General features: G+C 38.2%; 1 protein-coding gene across 3 annotated transcripts in view; it reads right to left on the minus strand.

Moving 5' to 3' along the window:
- Positions 1–365: 365 nt before the first annotated feature.
- The window catches only part of LOC115468775 (golgin subfamily B member 1-like), a 133054-nt gene continuing 107335 nt past the window's right edge, over positions 366–26084 (minus strand). For all 3 annotated transcript variants that reach the window (XM_030200754.1, XM_030200751.1, XM_030200753.1), the window contains exons 20-28: positions 25938–26042; positions 14250–25085; positions 13794–13945; positions 6993–7152; positions 6622–6786; positions 6239–6336; positions 5716–5850; positions 5351–5456; positions 366–954 (exon numbers count right to left, since the gene is read on the minus strand). In XM_030200754.1, coding sequence (XP_030056614.1) covers positions 796–954; positions 5351–5456; positions 5716–5850; positions 6239–6336; positions 6622–6786; positions 6993–7152; positions 13794–13945; positions 14250–25085; positions 25938–26042 — 11916 coding nt within the window. In that variant the 3' untranslated portion in view covers positions 366–795. The remainder of the gene's footprint in view (positions 955–5350; positions 5457–5715; positions 5851–6238; positions 6337–6621; positions 6787–6992; positions 7153–13793; positions 13946–14249; positions 25086–25937; positions 26043–26084) is intronic.

A 26084-nucleotide genomic window follows, 5' to 3' on the forward strand; every position in this document is an offset into this window, starting at 1 on the left:
CTGAGTTCTGTGGAGTGTCTGAAAAAACAGGGTTCTAAATGGTGGAATTCAATTCCCAAGGACACAAGAAGCATTACAAACTATCTTCAGTTCAGAAAAGAATTAAAAACCTACCTTTTCAAGAAATATCATGGTTAATTATATATGCTACTGATATTCTATACTGCTTTGTAATTGCAAAACATTACTGTAATTTCTCCTAACTGTAAGACACATTGAACCGAAACTTGTTTTGGGATAACTGTGGGATATAAGAATGAATAAGTAAATAAACATACAAACAGGTTTTCTGTTGATGCTGTCAAAAGCAACTAAACAAAAAATAATCCACAACTACTCAAATCTTTTTTATTTTTAAACCTTTATTGCACTCTTTATAGCTTCTTGCTACAATCAAAAAGTGAAACAGTAACTGGGGAATATTCTTTTAAATTTTATATAGTTTAAACTTTTAAAATAAAATTTTATATAGAAAAATCTCCATTTACATCCCATTCAGAAGTAACAGAAGTAGTCTATCATCATAGACTACAATATTATCCATTTTAAAAGCAGCAATTTTCTTTACAGTGTATACTAGGAATATTTTCTTTGTAGCAAATATAATATTCCTCTTGTTTTAGATCAAGTCGGCTCTGAGACACCTGTGATATACATAAGCATGTATTATCACACACTTGCAGAATATGTACAACTGTATCCAGTGCAGAGCTCAACAGCAGCTTATGAAGGTTTGTGTGGCACATACCATTATCTCAGAAAACTAAACAAGTTCATCCAGTGAATACAGTGCATCTATAGAATGCCGGACAGGCACATAATCACAATGATATGTAGTGTCAACAGGTATATAAGAAATAAATAGCGGGATTTAGCTCTGGAAGTCAGCAGCTTGGAAAAGTAAAGGCTTCGACCGCGTAGCCATCTTCTGAAGGAGAGGGCTCCTCCTTTCATCTAAGCCAAAAAGAACAAGAGCAACCATATGATACTTGTAGGTGAAGTCACAACAATTTACATACGCACTTGGTAAAATATGCATGTTCATTTACACCTACTTTCAAGCTGGTGTGAATGTCTGCAGCTTCATCTGTATTTGGGTCCGTATTTATTAAAGACACACAGGAGTCTATGGGGCTCATTTTCAAAGCACTTAGACTTACAAAGTTCCATAGGTTACCATGGAACTTTGTCAGTCTCAGAGGCAGATGCAGCAATCAAACGTAAAAAAATCTAAATCGTTAAAGTCCCTAACGATTTTAAAATAACGAAGAATGCACCAAAAACAAAAATCACACATGCTGAGATCGGTATTGAAACGTACAATGTATCAAAGAATCACAATACACATCGTTATCACAATACACATCGTTAATCGGCCCCCAAATCATGCGCAGAGCAGCCAAGCGTTATGTTAGCTGCTCTGCGCATGCCACAAACAGTCAAAACACAAGCACATGGCTCCCAAATCAAAACAAAAATTTAAAAAAAGGGTTGGGAGGGGGCAAAGGCGCTCGTCAGGAGCGTCCTGTATGGCCGTCCTTGCCCCCCCCACCCCACCCATGGTCGCCATTCCCCCCTGCCCCACTTCCCCCTGCATTCTAAATTAAAAAGCAAGAAGAAAAGCAAACGTACCTTTAGCAGCCCCGGCCCCCCTCACTACTCTGTCTCCCCTCAGCTCCGCCTCCCGACATCCTCCGCCCTGTGCCCCGCCCCCTCTTGGGGTCGTCGCCGCCATTCCCCTCCTCCATCGGGCCCCCCTCCCTCTTACCGGGACCGTGCAGCGCCTCTCTCCTCTGTCCGAAGGCGCTGCACGGGCAAGAAGAAAGCTGATGCCTGCCTTCGCCCAGCTTCTGTGGCGCGTCTCTCTCCTCCTGGACCCGCCCCTGTCTGACGACGATAACCTACGTAGGTTACTGACGTCAGAGAGGGGCGGGCGCAGGAGGAGAGAGACGCGCCACAGAAGCTGGGCGAAGGCAGGCATCAGCTTTCTTCTTGCCCGTGCAGCGCCTTCGGACAGAGGAGGTGCTGCACGGTCCCGGTAAGAGGGAGGGGGGCCCGATGGAGGAGGGGAATGGCGGCGACGACCCCAAGAGGGGGCGGGGCACAGGGCGGAGGATGTCAGGAGGCGGAGCTGAGGGGAGACAGAGTAGTGAGGAAGGGAGGGGGGCCGGGGCTGCTAAAGGTACGTTTGCTTTTCTTCTTGCTTTTTAATTTAGAATGCAGGGGGAAGTGGGGCAGGGGGGAACGGCAACCATGGGTGGGGGGGGGGGGGGGCAAGGACGGCCATACAGGACGCTCCTGACGAGCGCCTTTGCCCCCTCCCAACCCTTTTTTTAAATTTTTGTTTTGATTTGGGAGCCATGTGCTTGTGTTTTGTTTGCAGTCTGAGGACGGGGATGCATGCCTAGAAAAAAAATATTTTGAACTCCTTGGGGCTTGTAGAGGCTTCTGTTTATGGACTGTGCCTTTCAGTTTCCTTTTGACCAATCACAGTGCTATTAGCTCTGCTAATGCGCTGGGATTGGCTCACAGTTTGTTTGTTTTTTCACTTTACTATTTTTCCTGGCACAGAGCTGTCCTAACGAGAGGTCCAGACCTCTCGTTAGATTTCCTGCCTTTTTCCTGCGTAAAGGCAATCGGAAAAGGTTAGTGCATCTCGTTTCAATGGGGTTTTCACACTAATTGCTCATCTCCATTCCGTTTTCGTTAGCTGCTGGCTTCCTCGGTAAAAGCCCTTTGATGCATGCAACGGATCAAATTTTCCTCGTTGGAGGGTCATTAAAGGCTCATTAAGCTTTAGTGCATCTGCCTCTCAGTGCTTTAACAATACACCTCCACTTGCTTTTATAAGAGACTACAAACAGGTGCCAGCATGCTTTCTCAATCTAGACTTCTTATAAAATTACCCTGAAGAGCATGGATACTTCCCAGTTTGTACTTGGGGGAGCCTTCAAATTTTTCTGTTCATAGACTGACTCTCAGACAGTGGATAGAGCCCCAAATGTTTAGAAATGATCCTTCAACTCTATAGCTCCTCAGAATTTTAGTTTGGATTGTGGGATGATGAGTTCCTACTAAATTTGGTGGTGAAAACCAAACTTAAGACCTTTTGGATTTTTGTAGATGACAGGACAACCAAACTTAGTCGTGCGCATGAATTCAGCAGAGTGGTTTCCTTCCTATCCAGTTATTTAAGTACCTTCTTCTAATTAGCTCTATTACTAAAGTGTGGTAAATTTTGCTCATGGTAATGTTGGCCTTAGCCTTAAGTGCAAAGGCTGTTCGGTATATGCAGGGGTGTGCCCTGCATTTACCACACAGGGCAGACAGCTGCCCCCAAATTCAATATATGGCATTCAAAGCTGCACATGTGCCTAATTTGCACGTGCAATTTAACTGCATAACAAGCCAATTAGAACCAAGGGAGCTTGGGATCGTGGCTTCAGGATGCTTTTATTACTCTGATCAGTGTTAACAGGATGTTTTTCTTACCTGCCTGAACTGATCACAACCACAGTTCTCTCCACAGCCCCTCCAAGGTTGTTTTCAGCTTGCACCCCCCCACCCACCCACAGGATCGGGTATGAGGACGTCCAAATCAAAACTTTTTGGACGTCCCTCCCTCCAGGTCTCTCTCAGCCAATCACAGCGCGTTTAGCTGATACTGGTAACAGCTAAACGCGCTGCGATTGGCTGAGAGAGACCTGGAGGGAGGGACGTCAAAAATGTTTTGATTTGGACGTCCTCGCATGTCCCGATCCTGTGGCGGGGGGGCCAAGCTGTAAACAACCTTGGAGGGGACTGTTGAGAGAACTGTGGTTGTGTTCAGTTCAGGCAGGTAAGAAAAACATCCTGTTAACACTGATCAGAGTAATAAAAGCATCCTGAAGCCACGATAAAGTAGACCTTGGGATTTAAGGTGTCTTGGACTTCGCTAAAGCAGTAACAAATATGTGATGGCAGAAGAAAAAAAAGTCAGAAGCATTGCTGTGGTTGTAGACAGTTCTTGCTAGTCTTTCCAATCAGGAAAAGCGAGTATTTTAAAGAACTCCATGAAACCTCCACATCAGAAGCAGAAACTATTTCTTAGGTGTGGCAGAAGAGAAAAGTGAGCAGTGTCTGTGTCCTCAGTACTGAAGCAGGATCTTGTCTGCATCTGCACGCCCTCATGGCTCTCTGGCTCCTGTTACTAGTCGCCTCTTGCTTCTCTTGGCTACCCCAGCCCGCTGCAGGTGAGCCCCGCCCCTCACCTTTGACTGCTGAAGGATTACGGGGTGGTCACCCGAGGGCCAAGACCAGAATGGGGATCGGAAGGTTAGATTAGGGGTGAGAGATTCTGCAAATAGCCTTCAGGCTGCTGACAAGTTTCCTGCTAGTCAGGGACGTACTTTTTTTTTGTTGTTTTTTTTGAGTGAAGGACGTCCATAAAGGACGTCCTTGGCATGTGCAGAGCAGCCAGCATAACGCTTGGCTGCTCTGCACATGCTCAGCTGGCCGACTGGCTTGGAAGGAAATCCCATGCAAATGAGCTAGCAGCGACCAGTTCATTTGCATGGGATTTCCTTGATGTATTCCCGTTGCTTACCGATTCGCTAAGGAATCGGTAAGGGAAGGGCTTTAACGATTGTTTTAGTGCATCCAGCCCTTAGTCAGAATTAATGGTTCAGTGTGGCTAGATGGCAGAAATCTCCTCCACTGCTGCCCAGATCAGTGCCTTACTCCAAAAATGGCGCTGATGACCCCGAGTGGTACACTCTGGATAATGGCAATATTCAGCTCTTATCTGGTAAGTTGTACTGTTAGTTTGGGCCTGCCAAATAGCAGACAAGTGCCCTCATAGTCACTGCATGATCCATATATTCAGCATCGCTCTCTATACCAATACTGGTGATGAATAATATTATCATATTGGTTATGTTAAATGCTGGCATTTAACTTAAGCCAGTGACTGTTCTGGGTGAAAATTCACCCCTATCTACATGGTTCATACTGCAAGATTCATGAAAAGATGAAGGCAACATAACCCCTTGAATAGGCCCTGGGTAAAAGTTAAGATTTATGTGCATATTTTATAAAATACATGGGTACACACGTTTACACCTTTTTTGGAGCAGGTCTACATTTGTGCATGGGCCTTTCTGCACTGGCTGCCTGAGAACCTATTTTAGAAAGGCACATAGGCAGCTGTTGCTTTTATGAAGCTCCTTTCTAAACTTCTCATAGACGCACCCAGTTATAAAATTAACCCCAATATTTAATTTAATAAAATACAATAAAAAGAAGGAAAGAAAGCATGAAAAATGACAGAGGACTGAAAAGGAAAAAGACAGAGCTGAGAATATATGCTCACCTTGCGCTTGACAATATGTTCACTGGGATTTATGATCAAAGCCTCCCTTTCCTCATCTGACTCTACCTGTACAGCATATTCATGATCTTGAGGAACAGCTCGGTAACTATTTGCATGAAATCAAGGAAAAAGGAGCAAAAGATTAGAGAATGGTTGGACTGTCAGTTCTTCACATTTCCATTTTCTGCTTTTTAAAGAAATTATGACATACAGAGAATCTGTATAAAAGACAGACATGCTACCACAGACATCCAGTAAGTGCATCGGAAAAATCATTCCACTGTATCTGAGAAACATTTGGGAATGGGGGAAGACGACAAAAGAAAGCAGATTGTTACAGATCTTAAAGAGAAGAACATGGCTACCTTTTATTTTGTTCTTCAGCCAGCTTTAGATTCTCTTCTGCAGTCTCTCTCCTAATTCGTTCCTCCGATAGTCTATCTATCAATTGGTTTATCTCTTGTTGAGCTAAGTCATACTTCTGCTCAGTGTCTAAAAGCCTACGGTAAAAACAAGTAATAAGAATATTCAAACAAAAGATTACCAGCTACCTCTGGTTTCAAGTTAAATTGATTAGGTTGCTCATAAGAGGTATATTTTAGTTATGATAATAAATATACATCTTGGCAGTTATTATTGTTTTACTTAATAAAGTCACATATGCTTAACAGGATGTTCTTATAATTCAGATGCTGGCTATGCTGCTTTGCCTCTATAATGCCAAAGACAATGGATGAGATTTCAAGTTACCATTTCCCAAAACATACCTAAAATAAAGTTCTTAGCTCATCAGATTAGCTTTAAACAGATGGATTCACTATCTGCCTAATTTCTACTCCTCCTATGAAGTCCTAACGTAAAGAAATTCAAATAGTAATATACACCGACCTCTTCCATTGGTCACCCAGCTCCATGTCATGCATTTCCACAACAGCAGTGGTTTTTTCTTGTGGAGCTCCTGGAGGAACTTCTGCTCTTAACTCATCCTAAAAATGAATCATTAACTCCAGGTTTAAAATCAGTTTTCATCCCAGTATTATAAGTCTCTCTTTTAAGAATAGTCAGGTTATTTCACACAGTCTATTTAAAAACAAAATATTTGATTTATATAATTGTTCTCATTTTAAGTTAGTTAGTTTAGAAGAACAGGTTAAGAGATATCTATTTTGCTACGGTTTCTGAAATTCTAAATTAGGGTTTATTTACAGTAGATTATAGTTCACTTAAGGTTACATATTTTTAGTTCTTACTTATTAGTTTTGTTTGCTTACCTGAACGGTCTCCTGGAAAGAAACTCTCCCAGCCTGGTACTCCCTCTCGAGTCTGTAGCAGTGATTTTGCATTTCACTGTAACGCATTTGGGTTTCTCTTAGCATCTGGGACAAAGTCTTTAACTGAGAAGCAAGCAAACTGTTTTCTTCTGCTAAGCGCCTTACCTGAAATGATTTCACCTTATATTATAGCTTGCAGTAATGTCACATTATTTTTGAACTTGAAATCTATAGAAATTTTGTGAACTAGGAAAATGATTCTCTAAGAAATTATTTATGCACTATAAATTTCAACAGAATATTTTATTACTGTGGACATGACTGAACCAACAGACTTACAAATATGCAGGTTTTTTCATAATTTTATTTACCTTGTCATCATTAATACTACTAATGAATGAGGTCTCCTGGGTTACCATTCCCTGCTGTAATTTCTGCAGATCTGCTATCTGTTGGTCCTTTTCTGACACAGTCATATTGAACTGGTCACGCAGTGCTTGAGACTCCATCACAAGTAAGTTCTTCTCCATCCTAAGTGTAAAGATTAGTAACTTTGAATACTCTACTGTTATAAATCACCACATCGACAAAGAGAGTCCAAATCTCCGGTAAAAAACACCAAAAAACAACAAGAACGGAAGATGTACAGAAAGACCAAACTAAAATCACAGGTGTAAAAAAGCCAAATTCCTTTATTAAGACCCTACACGGTCCGTGTTTCGGCCAAAGAGGCCTTCTTCAGGGGTCTATGGATTGGCATATATAGATATTCTTCCAAAGGTTCACTCAAATTAAGACAAATCTTCCTTGCTGCTCTCCCTGAACTGAACTGGAGAGAAGCAAGGAAGATTTGTCTTAATTTGAGTGAACCTTTGGAAGAATATCTATATATGCCAATCCATAGACCCCTGAAGAAGGCCTCTTTGGCCGAAACACGGACCGTGTAGGGTCTTAATAAAGGAATTTGGCTTTTTTACACCTGTGATTTTAGTTTGGTCTTTCTGTACATCTTCCATAAATCACCACATGAAAGCATTTAGAAAAAAAATCCCAAGTGTGACTTCTTGATTTCTATACCAGCCTGAGAACCTTGTACTGAACTGTGCTCCACTTCTCAGGAAGTGCCTTGTATTGTTCCCCATAAATGCAGTCTAGAAACAGCAACTTACTTACTTTCAAAAGATGTGTGCAACCACATTTAAAAATAGAAAAAACAGGGATAAGAAACGTACATAAGGATTTCAATGGAAAATAAATATTTCAATGTTTTCAAACAAATGCAATAAAAGGAAAATAATTAATGAGGAAGCTGTAACCAATGGGAACCAAAAAAAAACAGTAGTTGTAGCAAGAAGAATGTGCTGTAAAGAATTCTGGTAATAAATACATCACCCAGCAACTGCAAAGACACAATATCATTATTGCCAAGATGAAAATGTACATTAAAGTCCTTTTCTATATGTTTTCAGGGCTCATGAAGGTAGCCAGAGATGGAGGCTTTTATAATTCACAGGGGAAAAAAATGTGTAGTTTTACGTGGCCTGCATGGATGCAATGAGTAGCCAGGGCACCTGTGCACACAAAGTAACCGGGAGGGAAGGCAGTGATCTTTGGTGGGCTACTTGGCCCCATCCTCTTCGGTATGGCAGGTCAGTAAGGCTGTATATGTGGTCCTAAATCTTCAGCAGCGAGAGGGAGGAACAGAGTGGGGTGGGGGTGGCTGTCAAAACCAGCAGTCTTTGCAACATGTAGAAAGCAGGCTGACCGCATCAGTATGCTCCTTCCTCCTCTCCCCCCAACAGAGATAGCAATTGACTGAGGAATAGGAGAACTTTAAAAAGTGTTGTACAGTTTGACATGGGTCTTTCTTTCTGCCTACCCAGCTCCTGAAAGAAAAGCACACCCTTCCACCCAAACTCTTCTAAACTGGGTATTGTTTAGGAAGATTGAAGTTATAAAGAGTACTGTTACCCTATTAATAATTGATTTAGGGACCTATTTACTGAAGTGTAGTAAGGCTTTGCCGTTACCCGACTTTAACCGCAAAACTTAACACAAGGTTAACTGTAACATTTCTGTGTTGTTAAAGGACATTCCTAGCATCTTCCCATACAATTAAAACAGTAATACACTTAATTGCACCATATTAACCCCACCTATTGAGGTTGTGGTAACTGCTCTGAATTTTATGACAAATTAATAGTTAACATGTACTATACATTCACTAAGGCACATTCATCACTATTCTCTACTCAGTTCCACAACAGGTGTTTAAGGTGGAAATTAGCATGCACTCTCAAGCTACTGCAGTATTAGTAAACGTTAATTCCTGCATTAACCATTTAGTGTACTTTAGTAAATAGGGTCCTTATTGTTTTGTCAGTTGCTTCCTTGAAAATCCAGGTAGTGATGCTGGCCTAGTTTAAGGGTCACTTGGAAAGGGCACCTTTGGCAGCTCACCTGATGTAGCTCAGTTCTTGAAATGGGGTCTCACAATTAAACCAACTGGTTCCGGCAGTTTTTATTTATTTGTTACATTTGTACCCCACATTTTCCCACCTATTTGCAGGCTCAATGTGGCTTACATAGTACCGTGAGGCGTTAGTCGCCTTCGATGATGAAACAATTACAAAGTGATGTTATTATCAAAGAGGTTCATGTGTTACAGACACATTAGGAGAATCGTAGAGAAGAAGAGTTATACAGTGTTCATTACGGGCTTTGGTTTCATTGTGTTGCTGGGTTCAGGCACTTAAATTGGGTCAGTAGGGTATACCTTTTCGAACAGGATGGTCTTTAGTGATTTACGGAAGCTAAGGTGGTTGTATGTTGTTTTTATGGCTTTCGGTAGTGCACACCACAGTTGCATGCTTATATAGGAGAAGCTGGATCCGTAAACTGATTTGTACTTGAGTCCCTTGCAGCTAGGGTAGTGAAGATTTAAGTATGTTCGTGATGGTCCGATTGTGTTTCTGGTTGGCAGGTCTATAAGGTCGGTCATATATCCAGGGGCTTCGCCATAGATAATTTTGTGGACCAGGGTGCAGATTTTGAAAGTTATACGTTCTTTAATTGGGAGCCAGTGCAGTTTTTCTCGGTTCAAAACTCTGCTGCCCGTCTCGTCTTCCGCCAGGGTCACTTTACTCATACTACCCCTCTCCTCAAGTCCCTTCACTGGCTCCCTATCCGTTTTCGCATCCTGTTCAAACTTCTTCTACTAACCTATAAATGTACTCACTCTGCTGCTCCCCAGTATCTCTCCACACTCGTCCTTCCCTACACCCCTTCCCGTGCACTCCGCTCCATGGATAAATCCTTCTTATCTGTTCCCTTTCTCCACTACTGCCAACTCCAGACTTCGCACCTTCTGTCTCGCTGCACCCTACGCCTGGAATAAACTTCCTGAGCCCCTACATCTTGCCCCATCCTTGGCCACCTTTAAATCTAGACTGAAAGCCCACCTCTTTAACATTGCTTTTGACTCGTAACCACTTGTAACCACTCGCCTCCACCTACCCTCCTCTCTTCCTTCCCGTTCACATTAATTGATTTGATTACTTTATTTTTATTTTTTGTCTATTAGATTGTAAGCTCTTTGAGCAGGGACTGTCTTTCTTCTATGTTTGTGCAGCGCTGCGTACGCCTTGTAGCGCTATAGAAATGCTAAATAGTAGTAGTAGTAGGGGTTTGGCACTCTCGAATCGCAATTTTCCAAATATAAGCCTGGCTGCTGTGTTTTGAGCGGTCTGTAGTATCTTTACGAGTTGCTCTTTGCATCCCGCATAAATTCCACTGCAGTAATCTGCATGTCTTAGTACCAATGATTGTATTAGGTTATGGAATGTTGCCCTCGGAAAGAATGGTTTCACGCATTTGAGTTTCCACATTGAGTGGAACATTTTCTTGATTATGGAGTTAACTTGGCTCTCAAGTGTAAGGTTCCGGTCAATTATGACACCGAGGATTTTCAGACTATCTGAAATAGGGAGGGTGTGGTCTGGGGTGACTAAGTTTGTAGGTATGTTCGTATTATATTGGGATGAGAGTGTGTTTTTTCTGTATTGAGTTTTAATTGGAATGCATTTGCCCATGAGTTCATGGTGTCCAAGCAGAGGTCGATTTCGTTGGTGATTTCTGTCAGATCATGTTTGAAGGGGATGTATATTGTAACGTCGTCTGCATAGATGAATGGGTTGAGGCCCTGGGTGGATAAAGACTTGGCTAATGGGGTCATCATCAGGGCTTAGGTCCTTGGGACACTTACGAAACTGATGCAAGAAATGGAGAATATGTCTGTTCTGTACACCAAAGCTTCACAGACTCCCCATAAACTGGTATACACCAAAGAGGTGGCTCTCTTGCATGCCTGCGATCTTTCATGGCCAAGCCATAAGACAAAAGCAAGACAGCTGATCTGCTGAAAGTGGTTACCAAACTAGCAGTCCCTTCCTCTGAGGAAGTCTCAAACTCTCTTCTATGTTGAGATGAGTAAGGTCTGTATACCATGGTCTTCTGGACAGGTCTGAAGCTACCAGTACTACTAGGTCCAGATGATAAGTTCTCTTTTACAAGAACAACACTCGACCCAGAAGTGCCCAGGGAGGGAACATGTAGAGCATCCCTGTACTAGGGCCACTTCTGAAGAAAGGCATCCAAGTCCTCCTATCCCTGATATTTCTAGTGACTGACAAAAATAAATATCTTTGCATTCTGACTTGTGGCCATCAAATCCATGACTGGAGTGCCCCAGTGACTTCTGATAAGAGGAAAGCCTCCTCCCCCATATCCAGGGAGCGCTTAGGCTCACACTGCCATTAGGTGAACTGGGCGATTAGCTAGTGCACAAAACTTTGGGGAGAGGGGAAGAGGGGCACCAAAGCAGAAAGTGCCCCAAAAAGCTCTTGCAAGGCAGCCTTCAATTTCCAAAACCTTGCCATTATTGCTGCTGCACCACAGCCAAATCTCCCTGGGACCTCTAATGACAATGGCACTGGCAATGAAACCAAAAAGAAGGTGCAGGGCCTTTGAATCTCTGCGTGCTGTACTCTGAAAATCCAGTCAGTCCTGTCCTGATGCACAGAGGAAGTATATCTAGCACATGGACTTAATATAAATTTTATTTCAGTTCTAACAGGCGGAGGGGAGGCTCTATAGCTGCATCTAATTTATTGGGAAGATACTTTAATTCAAACCACGGTGTATCGCAAACCAGTAGTAAGAAACACTCTACTACATTTTAGCAGTTTCCATCCTTATACTTTGAAGAAAGGACTACCAGTCAGTCAAGTTTTGCGCATAAGGCACAATTGCTCTACAGAAGATCAATTTGAACTCCATGCTACACAATTGAAGGAGCGGTTGCAGGATAGGAGATATCCCCATTCTACCATTAAGAGAGCGTATCGAAGAGCTAAATTTGCTAACAGGGAGTTACTCTTACAATACAACTCTAAAGAGTCAGATGATAGACTGGTGGCGATACTCCCTTACAATAAAGTAGCCACAGTTGTCACCTCACTTATACATAAATATGGGGAGATACTATCTGTTCACCTTTGTTTTCAAGATCATCCTATAGTGGCATACCGGAGGGGCAAAACCATTGGAGAAATCCTGTCCTATAAGCGAATGGAATATGATAATCTTTTACAGCTGACAGGTCAAGCGATATGTACCTGTTGTCAATGGTGTGCTTTAGCTGTCACGGGTATAAATTGGAGGGTTCCTAATAGACAAAAAAACCATATCGGTCCGAGTGAATATCACATGTGACACTGGGAATGTAGTTTATGCCATTTTTTGCCCTTGTGATCTAATTTATATGGACCGTTCCTCGCACCCAATAAAACAAAGATTATCTGAGCATACATCAAGTATACATACTTCCACAATTTCAGCTCTGCTGGTACAACACTGGTTAGAAAAAGCTCATGAGATATCAAATTTAAGATGGAGAATTATTGATGTGGTTGAGGTGGGACGGGAGGGTGGAGATATAGCCAGGATTCTTAATTTTAAGGAACAATGCTGGATATTTAATCTAGATACTGTAGCCCCTCGGGGACTTAATAACCAATTGGAATGGAGTTTGCTACTCTGACAGAGGCAAGGGGAGTGTTTGGATAAGCTTAATAGAGGAGGTTGTGATTGGTTGGAATTGGAGGCAGTACTATTTAAAGTTTAAGATAGTGGCAGCCATTTTAAGAGTTAAAATTTGCGATGGTGTGCTTAAGAAGAGTAAGTAGCTTTTTGGTAGATTACTGTGATGTAATACATGTTGTTTGGGAGTGTATTTTATTGAGTACAATGTGTATCTTTTTTGATTACAGTTCACAGACCCTGACGCAGCTTCTGCAAAACATGCCGCATGTCGGTCACATTGAGTAATGGGTTACATTGGTTACATTGAACTGCTAATCAAGCGGCTACTAAAAGCTAAGTTAATTTTTTTAAAAGAAAAGTTATGATGTTGAAAATTTATAAAAATAAGGAATTTAGGAAGGAAGGTGAGGGGACCAATGAGGAGCCAATGGCGTACTAGAGTCGGGAGCACTTGGGTCTTTTGACAAATGAAACGCTGCTATAGCATACATTGTGCTACAGAGGTCCTTTAGTTATGACAAATGTTGAATTGTGGAAGAAAACAGATAATAGATTTATTTGTAAATCCGGATGTAAGATAATAGTCAATGGACATTAGGGAAGAAAACACATCATGAATGTTTTGAATTTTTGAAAATCCTGTGGCACTGGGCAATCACTGAGAGTATTAGAGGAAGTATATGTCAGAGGAGGCAGGGCTGGCTGGATATTCAGAGGCCCAAGTGTTGCTTTTCTTTTTTGTTTTATTGCCACTGCTACCCCCAGAATAAAAGGAGAAGTATCTTAAAAGGGGGAAGGGGATTTCTGAACATACTGGTCCCTTGTCTAAAATGAATCAGAGCCGTTTTATCATTATCCTGAATTTTAGAACAAATGATCAATTATCAGTACAGGGTTTTACTTTATCAAATCCTTTCTTTAATATAGGAGGATCTGAACAGCCAGAATAAGGATATATATAAGCAATACATTAAAAATAAAAAAACAGACTGATTCAGGACAGTGTGATATTTTGCACCACTTCGCTAGGTTAAAGAACAGGTCAGAACTCAGAATTTTATTTCAATTACCTTAATTCTGCCATTTCACTCTGGTACAAAGAGATCTCTTGTACCGTTTGGTCTTGGGAAGTTTTTGCCTGTTGAAGTGCCTTTTCCAGAGTGTTTACTTTGGACTTCAATTCTAATATATCAGTGGACATGAGGTTGGAAGCATCTTTTCCCTAAAACAAAAATAAATTTAGTAGAGAGCAACAGACAACTAGCCTTCAAGAGGAAGAACATCTGTTAGCATCAACATGTTTATAAAGAAAATACAAAACCTTGTTTAGCATAAGAATGTTGAACAGTACAACAGCAGAAATTTGGAATAATAAGAGCTGAAGCAATATTTAGCTTAAAAAAAAAAAAAGTCTAACCATTCCTTTTCATTTTACCTGATAACAACATGAAATTCCCTGAATCCACAACAAAACAGATTTTCTTTAATGTTGCAAGAGTACCTGAAACACACCGTGATTTACTTACCTGTTTCTTTTCATCATTTTGAAGATGTTCCAAATTACTCTTAAGAGAGCTGAATTCACTATCAGCTACTACAGTAACAGAAGATATCCCTTGTTTTGTATCATGAGCTATCTTTAGTTTGCTTAAATGCTGCAGTAACCTCTCTCTGTCATCTTGAAGACTTGCCATAGCTTTTGAAAATGCATCAATCTGCTGAGCCTGGTTCCCACATTCAGATGACAGCCTGGTTATCTCAAGATCTCTATCAGCAAGTGCCTTGCACAAGCTTTCAGTCTGACCAATAAGCTCATATACAGGGACTTCATTACCAGGAGCAATAAATGTCTTCTTCAAAACAGATGTTTTGGTCAGCAGATTTAAGAGTCTTGATTTAAACATTTTCAGCTCAGTTTCAAGATCATCCCCTCGAATTTTTTCAGACCTAAGTTCTGATGCATATCTGCTCTGTAGAATCTTGAAGTCCTCTATTAGTCTGTCTCTATCATCTTGTAAAGCAGCCATTGCTTTGCCAAAAGACTCAATTTGAAATATTAATGTTTTATTTTGAAGCTGAAGATCTAATAACCCTTTCTCAGTCTGGTCCTCAGCTCTGTCCCTTTCGTTTTCTAGCTGTTCTAAAGTCATCATCTCCTTATGAAGCATTCCATCTGATTCTTTGATCTTTTCAAGTATTTTTTTGTCTTGTGGAAACTTGCTTTCAAGGGCTTCAGAGTCCTGCATTTTGAAAATCAATTCTTTTTTCTGATTATGGTAAGTTATACCTCCTTGAAATGCTGCTTTAGATTCAGAAATTAACTTTATTTTATTTAGAGCTGCAATTAGCACTTCCAAATCATTGATCTTTGATTTTAAGTTTTCATTCTCCCGCTCTAAACATTCCATGGCTTTCTTTTGTGATGCATTAATCTTTTGAATTTCTTTCTTTTGTTTTTGGAAATCACATTTTTCTTGTTCAAGATTCTTAATGTGATCTAACTTCTGTTTCAGAAGTTCTTTCAGTTGATGATCTTTCAGAGACAAAACCTGGTTTAAGTCTTCTCTGTATCTTATGAGCTGTGCTCTTAGCATGGCCGTTTCTGCGTGAAGGTCATCTATCTGGTTCAAAAGATTTCTTAATTCTTGTTTTAATGCACTGTTTTCACCAGCACTGTCAACTATTATGTTGTCTTTTTCACTTAAAACTATTTGGTGGTAATGTTCTGGATCTTTAAAATCAGAAATATGATCTCTGTCAGCTTGAAGAGAGGACATCGATTTTCTGAAAGCATCACTTTCACTTACAGTTTCTTTTTTGTCTTGTACTGCTTTGTCAGCTTTTGCCTGGAGCAGTTTTAATTCATTTTCCATATTTCGACAAGCTTCTCTTAACTGCTCCTTTTCAGTTCGCAGAGTACCCATCTTCTTTTCATACTCTCCTATCTGCTTCCTGTGCTGACTCTGTATTTGTTCTAGATATCCAGAAATTTCTCCATCTTTAGATGAAAGCAGCATTGAGATCTCTGTATCTTTGTTGTTCAACATTACTTTCATTTGCTGTGAAATACTAACTAGATTTTCTAAGTCTGCACAAAGCTTTTCCTTTTCTGATACCTCCTGTTGGAATTCCTCTTCTTTTTGTGCAACAGTGTTCTCTAGTATTTCAATCTGTTTTCTTACATCAGCTTTACTAGAAACATGAACTTTAAGAGAATCATTTTCAAAGTACAGAGTCTGCAGCATGTCCTCTTTAGACCGAAGATCCATTTCTAGCTCTTCTAATCTGCTTAAAAGCATTACATTGGTTTCTCTTACACTAGTTAGTTCGTTTGAATACTCTGCATCTTTATGGTTTTTCTGCAAACTAATTTCTTTATTAGCTCCTTCTAACATTGAACACTTAATTTCTAGTTCCTGAAGCTGACTGACTTTGCTCTTGATCTCTTCTTGTAAGTATATTATTTTCTGTTGACTTTCTTCTACCTGTTTTTCTTTATTTTCAATAGCATTTTTAAACTGAATTTCCCACTTTTTCATTTCATCAACAACTCTGTCCCTGTCATTTTGAAGAGATGACATACACTGAGTAAAAGCAGCTAACCTGGCCAAGCTTGTATTTAAATCCCCTTGAAGAGTTTTGTTTTGCAAGTCTTTAACGACCATTTGATTTTTTGTTTGATGAAGTTCTTCAACTATTCTATCTTTTTCTCTTTGTAGAGTATCATGTCTATCCTGATGGCTCATTAATTCTTTCTGATTAGTTATTTTTAGATCTTGAAGACTATTCTCCAAATCTTTTTCATGGTTTCTCTTTTGTATTTTCAGATCATCTTCTTTCTTCTGAATGTCTCTTTTTAATTTTAAATTCTCTGCTGTAAGAGCAGAGATTTCATGTTTCATCTCCTCCGTCAGTATGTTATGGGAGTAAAGTTTCTCATCAAGTATACGTACTTCTCTATTTGCCTTAGCAAGTTTATCTGTTGTACTACTCAAATCCTTTTCAATTTCTTTGCTTTTAGAGAGCGATACCTTCAAAGATATTTCCAAGTCTAGAATTAGTTCTTGGAATTTTATAGAATCTTTTTGCAATTGACTGATTTCTTGTTGCTTTTCCTTCAGAAGATCTTGCAACTCTTTGGAATTGCTCTTTGCCCCATGATTGCCTCTGCAAGATTTCACTTTCACTTCAAATTCTCTGACAAGCTGCAAATGCTGCTCTTCCTTTTCTCTAACAATAGAACATTTTTCTGTCTTTAAGTCTTCAATCTGCTGCGCCAGTAAACTGGTTTGCATATGTGCTGCCTTCAATTGACCTGTTAAATGATCAGTCATCTTTTTATTATTAAGCAGGTCTGTCTGTAAGAGTTCTCTTTCATACTTAATTTTACAAGAGGTTTCTTGAACATTTTCAAGTTCTTCTTGCAAGAGGCATTTGTCATCCTCTAAAATTCTAACCTTTTCATTGAGGCTAATAATATTTTGTTTAAGACTGCTCACTTCAAGTTCTAACTTAGATATCAAGCCATTTTGATGATCCAATGACTTCTTACTTTCTTTGAGTTTTTCCAAACTTTTGTTTTTTTCCTGCTCTATTGCAGTTAAGTTTTTCATTTTTCCTGCAATCTCATTGTTTAACAAATTAATTTGATATGTTAATGTTTCTTTTTCACTAACAATTTCACTGTATCTAGCCTGCATATCAGTTTGATATGAATCCATCTGGACCTGAAGTTCTCCTAAAGCATATTTAATTACATGGATATCATTTTGAAGTATCTCATTTTCATTCTGATACTGCTGTGAAGACCTTTGTAGGACTTCACTAGTTTCTTTTAATTTGTTATTTTCTTCGGCTAACTCACTATTCTCTTGAGATAACTGACTAACCAAGCTCTGTCCTTCAGTAGTTGACTTTAATTCATTGGTTAGTCTTTCTACTTCAGTATTTAACTCATTAATTTCTTCTTGTTTAGAGCCTGCTAATTGTTTTAGACTACTCTTTAAATTTTCATTTTCACTATTAATTTTTTGAATTTGCTTTTCAAACTCCTGCTTTTCTAACTCAATTTCATGGAACTGATGCATTATATCTTGCTTCTCTCTTCTGGTTAGTTCAATAATTTGACTCATTTTACCTATTTCATTACTGATGTTTTCATAGGCTTGCAAAAGTGATTCATACTCTTTATTTAATTCACTGTGTTTAGCTTTCCATTCTGACAATTCAACTGTCTGGGAATCTTTCAAAGAATTCAACTGGAAAGAAAAGGCTTCTTTCTCCTGCACTATGGTCTCCATGGTAGATTTGAGACTCTCGCATGCTGCAGATAAGTTTTCATTGTCAGTTATAAGTCTCTCATTTTCTGAAGAAAGATGCCCCTTTTCTTGGTATAAAGAAACTGTAATGCTTTCTTTTTCTTTAAATAATTCAGACAGAGTGCACTCAAGGGTAGAAGCTTTGTTTGCTAGTTCACTATTTGCCAAAAGCAGGCAATCAATTCTCTCTTTTAACAACTTGTTTTCTTTCAGAACTTCTTTATGTGACATTAGAGCAGCTTGAAGCTTTCTTTGGAGGGGTTCTTTAGATTTCACCTCTGCATTCTTCATACCTTGCTGCTGAATGCTATTTGCTTCCATTTTCTTCTCTACCGATTTATAAACCATTTTTGTTTGCTGCTGTATCTGATGTTCCAGATCTTCTGCATTCTCTTCTCCTCTGGAAAATTCATGTTCTAATGATTTAATATGACTGTCTTTTTCAAGCAGAGTCTCTTGGAGCAGTTTGCTTTCAGAAATTAAATAAGATTGCTCAAGGTTATCATTATAATTTTCCTTAGTTTCCCGACACAATGTCAAGGTTTCTGTAATACCCTTTTCCGTCTCTGTAGGATTTAGCGTTGTTAATAGTTCTGCATTTTCTTTGCAGTTATTTAGATGTGTTTTTAAATTAAGCATCTCTGCATTTAATTTCAACAAAGTACTAGCAGTTTCTTCTTTTCCTCTTTTGAGATCTTCACAAATTGTTTTAAAATGTTTTACTTCTTCCTGAGAGTCTCTCAAGCTCTTTTGCAACCATAGAATATCTTTTTCCTCAAACTTCTTATGTTGATCTTGAAGAGGAGAAACTAGTGCTGCAATGTCATCATTTTTTTCTGAAATCTGCTTGTTTGCTAATTGCAGTTCTTCTTTCAGGTCTGCAATTTCCACTTCAGATATTTCAACTTTTTTCTGTAGTTGAAATATTTCAGTCAACATAACATCTTTATCTTTTTTATAATTCTGTTCAAGTTCATTAAAGGAATTTTTCAGCTTAATGGTCTCTTCTGTTTTCTCAGCAAGGTCAATGGACAGTTTGAGCAAGTCTTCCTGCTGTAATTTTGTTTCCTCTAGGAGCTTTAAATATTCACCATTTAATTTGTCCAGTTCTGTATTTTTCATTATTATTTCAGATTTAATTTCAACTACTCTCTCTTCACAGGTTTTGTCCTTTCCAAATTCCTGTTGAATGGCTTCAATTCTGCCTTTTTGTTCCTCTACTTCCAACCTATACTTGTTCACAACTGTTTCTTTTTCAAGCAAATCCACTTCATAAGTCTGTAACTCCTTCTGCAAAGAAGATATCACCAGTTGGTTATGGTCTAATTCTTTACACTTAACTTTGTACCCATCCTTTAGTTCACTGTGCTCCTTCTTCAGGGTATCAAGATCACTGGTTTGTTCTGCAAGTTTTGCTAAAAGCTTATCTTTTTCTTTCTGAGCTTTCTTAATTATTGCTTTCCTTTCCAAATGTGTTGCCTCAAGTTGCTTTTGAAAAGCTTCATTCTCTTTCTGTAATACGTTTAATTGATTACTTTTATTGTAGAGATTATAATGACTAAAGCTGTCCCCAGCAGAAAACTGTTGTTCCACTGACTGACGGTGAGACTTATCCTGCTGTTTAACAACACTTGCTTTAAAATTTTCAAGTTGCAAAAGGAGCTGGGAACGTACTTCTCCAAATGCCCTGTCCTTTTCACTTAACATAGCTCGTACATGGTCAAGCAGGGAATCTTTTTTCTGAACACATGTTAAATACTCATGCAATTCAAATTCTTTATTGGCAATACTATCCCTTAACTCTTTAATGTTGTTTTCAAGTTGTTCCAAAAGGGATTCTTTTTCCAAAAGAGTATCCTTCAGAGCATTCACATCACTGTCTTTTTCGAGTAACTGCTGCTTCAGTAGCTCGAGATGAGATGTAAGTTCTCTATTGCAGGTTTCAACAGATTTTAATTGACATGTTAACTCATCAACTGTCTTCATTAACTCCTCTGTTTCTGTACCCTTTTTTTCTATTTCATTCTGTCCACTTTCAACTTTTTTCATTAAGTCCTTTCTTACAAGCAGTGCTGCTTGAAGTTTCTTTTTCATGTTGTCCTTTTCTTTGCTTAATTTCTCAACCTGGAACTGCATCTGATCCTTTTCATTCACTAAGTCATTGATCATTGTATCTTTATCAGCTAACATGAATTGATGATGCTCCAACTGTTTCTTACATTCCATCAGTTTCTGGGACATTTCAGCTATGTCCGCTAGAGAGCTGCTTTGCACAGATTCCAAGCACTGAAGTTGGCTAATCAACATATTTTTCTCATCTGAAAATTTTATCATTTGATTAGACATGGACTCCATAACCTGTGTAACAGAAATATCTTTTTCCTTGAGTTGATGGCTCAGGACAGTAACCAAATCCTTCTGTTGATTGGTCTGTGAAGTCAGGCTCTCTATCAGGCATTCTTTTTTCCTCATTTCTTCAAGAAGGCCTAATATCTTTTTACCCTCAGCATCAAGCTTCTCATGTCTATTTTTCAACTTACTTTCTAACTTCTGCAATTGCTCCTGTAGCAAGCCTATACGTTTCCTTCTGTCTTCTAACATTTCTTCTTTTTTTTCCAAATTAAGCTGCTGCTGCTCAAGTTTCTGTTTAACAGATGCTATTTCTTCTAATAAACATGCTACTTCTGATTGGTATTTTTTTTCAACCTTTTCAATGTCACTTTGCAACAACTCTCTTTCTTTCTCTAATGACATCACACTTTGTTTCTTATCTTTTGTTATATCATCAATGTATTTCTCCTGTTTAGAAAGTATCTGTCTTAATTCAGCTACTTCCGTCTCCTTACTTACAATTATAGACATAATGAATGAGAGTTTCTTTAATCTAGGTTTACAATCTGTTAATTGTTTTTCAGCCTGTAAAACCTCTGCATCTTTCTCACTAAAATGTTTATTACCAAATAATACTGATACATTTTCAGTTAGCTGACTATCTAGAAGATCCAGATCTTGTTGCAAAACCTGGATTTTACTATTTTTCAATGTCATTTCACTTTCCAATCTGCTTAGCTGTTCAGTAAATATGGCATTTTGCTGGGAAATACTACCTAGCTTCCTTTCTGACTCAATGAGACTTTGCTCTAGCAGTTCAATTTTTCCTTTAAATCCAGCTATTTCTTCAGCTTGAACACTAACCTGGATTTGAAGCTGGTCTTTTTCACTCTTCATTTGCATTGTGATTGTTTCTACTTGTTGCACTGAATCTTTTAAGGCATGTTCTAGTTCTTTATGAAGGTCTTCAAGCTCTGCTGATTTTTTATTTAATTGACTCCGATATGTATCTGCAAGTTCTTCTTTTTCCATAATGGCTTTGTTTCTCTCTTCTTCCATACACACTTTCTCTTGAATGATGGAATTAAACTGTACCTGAAGATTATCTAACAAAACTGTTTTTTCATGAATATCTTGTGAAGTCTTAGAAAGTAAATTATTTTGCTCTGACTTCAAGTTCTGAACTTCTTGAGACTGGTCAGTGCATTTCTCTTGAAGAGCCTTTAACATTATTTCTTTCTGTTGCAACACTTGTATGTGTTCCCTGGCTTTCTGATGTTCTGTCTTCATAGACTCCAACTCAGCTGTTAATATACTAATGGTCAGTTCTTTGGCAGCAATAGTTTTGCTTCCTTCCTTTACTACATTAGCAATATTTTTCAGTGCTACATTATTATCTACCACCTCAACTAGTCCAATGTCACTGGTAAGCGTATGAATATTGCTTTCCATTAGATGTATAACGGAATCTTTCTCCTTCAAATAAGTAAGAAGCTTAGAGACATAGTCTTCTTTTTCCGTAACAGTTGTGGTTAATTTGTTTAATTTCTCATGCTCTGCTTTAAGGTTTTCTTGCAAGCCCACAAGCATATTTTCTTTTTCCTGCCTCAGTTCTTCAAATTTCTGTAATTCAAGGGTCATACTGTGCATTTGGCCCTGAAGCTGAGAAACTAAAAGTGTCTTCTCTTCTAACTGGGACTGAAATAATTCAACATTACTTGCTTTTTCATTTAGATTCTTAAGAAGGTTTGTTTTTTCCAGAACCAATGTCTCCTTTTCTCTTATCGAGGCCTGTATCCTGCTTAATTCTACTTTATGGTCATTTAGCTCTTTTTCTAGCGTTAATGTCACCTCTTCAAGATTTAGAACTTTTTGCCTCAAAGCTTCACATGTGGTCTCTTTATTTTGGAGTATTACTTGCAATTCCTCATTGTGTATCAGATTATTTTTCCATGCCAACTCTTTTTCTAGGACAGTGGTTTTTAGCTGATCTGATTCAGACCTCAAAGATGCTAATTGCTCCTGCTGCATAACACAATTCTCTTGCAGGTCAGAAAACTGAGCCTTCAGATTAACATAATCATCTACCTTCTGTTTTAAAGCCTCATCTTTCATACTAGTTAATTGATTTAGCGCATCTATTTTTTCTCTCAAAGCTTTAATCTGACCATGAAGATCAGAAATTACTTCCATATTCTCACATAATTGAACCTTAAGCAAAACAGACTCCTCACTCTTATCTTTGAACAATTTTAATTCTACAGCTTGATTTTTTAGTTCATTTTCTTTATCTTCTATTGTTTGTTTAAGCCGACTAGCCTCAGACAGAAAATCCTGTAACTGATTCTGTAAATCTGAAATTACTTGCATATGCTTTCCTTCTCCTTCCAATTTATTTTCTTTAATTTGCTGAATCAGTGCTTCCTTCTGAGCAAGAAAATTAGCATTTTCTGCAAAACTACTTTGTAAGTTTTGTTTTTCAGCAATTAACATGTCAATTTGTTCCTTCAGAGCTAAAATACTATTTCTTTCCTGAGACAAATGTGAATTCAAGGCATCAATTTCATTTTCTTTTTTAGTCTTTGAAGAGTTAATCATTTCAATATCTGCTTTCAGCTGTTTCATCTCTATGTTCAATTTATTGGCTTCTTGCTTCAGTGATGCATTTTCAGACTGGTACTGTGTAACCTGTGATAGAAGACTGTCATATTCATTTGACTTTTTATTTAATGCAACTAAAGCACCTTCTGTTTCAAATTTCAATATACTTGTCTCTTTACTAATCATTTCTAATTGACTACTTAATAATATGCTTTCCTTAGTTTTCTGATCAACCTGCTGATTTAGATTCTCAAGTGTTACTCCTTGACTTTTTAAACAAGAATCCTTTTCTTCCACCGACTGCATCAGCTTCGCATTCTCAGCTCTCAGAGCATTTCCTTCATTCTCCAACTTGGCATTGTGTTTTTTATTCTCTTCTTGTTGTTTATGTAAAACATCCACTTGTGTACTTTTTTCATCCAAAGTCTTATTTTGTTCTTCAAGACTGGAAGTTAGTTTTTCAAACCTTTGCTGTAGGGCTTCTAATTCAACTTTATTTTGGCTAAGTTGTTCAAGCAATGTATTATATTCAGCAACTCTATTATTGAGTTTATCTTCTTTTTCTAATGATTTTTCATTAGCGTCCTTCAACTTAACTTCCAAAGCATATATTTGTTCATGCAGTTGCTGCATTGTCTCTGTATTTTCAGAGAGCTGTTGACTTAAAAAATGAGATTCCTTTGTTTTCTCCATCAATTCCTGTGTAACTAAAGTTTCTTTCTGCTCTGAATTGATAGAAATTTCTTTAACTTTGCTCATCAATTCATTTTTGTCATGAGTGAGCTTAGAAATTACTGACTGACAGTCTAAAAGCTGTTTCTCATTAACAAATATCTTGTTTCCTAGCTCCGAAACAGTTTGGCTTAGGGTTAAAATTTCACTCTCTTTCACATTTAACTGTTTTAACAAATGTTCATTTTCAGTCACCAACTGTTGCTTCTGGTTGCCCAAATTCAGTACACTTTCACTCAGATCCTCTCCTACTTTTATTTTCCCTGCAAGGCAAACTTCTTTCTCTTCAAGGAGACTTTGCAGGTGTTTCTTAGTTAGAGCAAGCTCTTCCTTCTCAGCTGTTACTTTACTAGCTATTTCATTATTTTCATCAAGTTGTTTTTGAAGTTCTTTGTTTTCTTTCACTTTGGCTTTCAGTTTTCCCATTAATTTTAGTTTTGTTTCTTCATTCTGCTGCCGAGCCACCTGGAGCTTTTCTTCAAGTGAGGTCACAATTTCTGTTTTTTTCTGTAATGATATTTCTATTATTTCTTTCTCTTGTATATGTTTCTCTAATTGTTTGGATATTTTATCCAAATCTTCATCTTTTTTGGCTGCTTCAGCAACTAACTTATTATATTGATCCTTCATGGATTTTAATTCTCTTTCAAAGGTCTGTTCTTTGTTTTCCCTCTCCTCCAGTAAGTTGTTAAGCCTCTCTTTAGCAGAGTTATTTTCATCCAACTGGAATCGCAAGTTCTCAATCTCTTGCCTGTGTTTTGATTCAGCCTCTTTAAGTTTTTCCGTCAATGTATTAACCTGTCCTTTCAGCAGAGTAATCTGCGATTCATATTCTGTAACACGGTTATTGTGTGTGACTGTGTGGGCCTGAATTTCAGTCCGAAGCTCTTTAATTGTCACATTATTCTCACTGATTTGCCTAATCAGCTCTTCGGCTTCTTTGGTGCTAGCATTTTTTTGGTCTACTGTTTTGTTTAGCTCTAATTCCATCATATTAAGTTTTTGAGAAAGGGCAGAGATCATACTACTTGCATCTTTTATATCAGATGACTGAGCTTCTCTCAGTATGTCACTTTCTTTCTCAGACTTGGCTAAGGCATTTTCCATTTCTCTCACTTCTTCTTCTTTGAATTGAACTTGCTGTTTCAAAATTAAAATTTGTTCGGAATATTCAGTTATGTTACTAGAGAAAGCAGAGATTTCGTTGTCTTTTTCAAGTAGGATTTCTTTGAGATTATCAATTTCTCGCTCGAGTCTTTGAAGGTCATGAATAAGTTGGGTTCTTTCCTCCATGTGGCTTGTATTGAGTCTGTCAAGCTCTTCATTTGTCTGGTCAAGATCTCGTTGTGTAAATTCTAAGGCCTCATCTTGTTTTAATACCTACAGATTTGAGAAATAAAACAGAAAAATTGCTTTAATTGAAACCTGAAGTGAATCTTTCTCCTATATAAAGTGCTGTCATCACTAGTTCCCAATTCCAAGTTAAAGGACTACAAACAAAACTCCTTTCACCAATCACCAATATGGGAAGAGAAAAATTACACATTTCTTTTTAATAACAGCTACACATACATTTAAATCACTTATTTTGCTCTGACACATTTTCCATGTTTACATGGACAGAGAAAATTATCTACTGTAAGTAAAACAAAACCACAAATTTGCTTTGTTAGGGAGCATTTGGTCTCTATAGAAATGTGAGACCCCCTTCTCCACCCAGTTACAACATATCATCCATACATTATTTCCTCCTTTAAATGGACTTAATTCTCTAATTGCTCTTAATTTCTCTGGTTCTCAGGTTTTAATTAAGTTTACTTTATATTCAAGTTGTTCACATACCAAATGGAGAAAATATTTATTCCAGAATGAGAAACTATATATTCTGAGAATTAGACATATTAGAAATGTTGGCTTTTGTAAAGTTCAGTCATAAACTCTGTGTCAGCAATCATTGTCTAGGGTTGGTCCCGGGGTCCAGTTCACAGAGGCAGTGGGTTCCCAAAGAATACGCAATCCACTTTTCAAATATGTTCTTTCAAATACTCAATATAGCCTTAGAATTGCAATCAAAGGATATATATATCTATTAAACTTTCTCTTTCCTATTGTTTTTAATGGCATTCCGTTCCCTTTTCTGATTTTTACTGTGAACCACTTTGATTGTGTGGAAAGGCGGTATATCAAGTTTTAAGTAAACTAAACTAAAAATACACAATTGTTCCATATTACCTTTTCTTTAAATGTAGCAACTTTTTCTATTAGATCACTGTTGCTTGATTTCAGTTTAGAACACTCCATTTCATATGTGCCAAGTTTCTTCTTCATGTCATCCAGCTTAGTGTTATGTAATAATGAAAAAAAAAAAAGACAGGAAGA

This window comes from Microcaecilia unicolor, chromosome 4, assembly GCF_901765095.1.
Source record: "Microcaecilia unicolor chromosome 4, aMicUni1.1, whole genome shotgun sequence".
In the NCBI taxonomy this organism is placed as follows: Eukaryota; Metazoa; Chordata; class Amphibia; order Gymnophiona; family Siphonopidae; genus Microcaecilia; species Microcaecilia unicolor.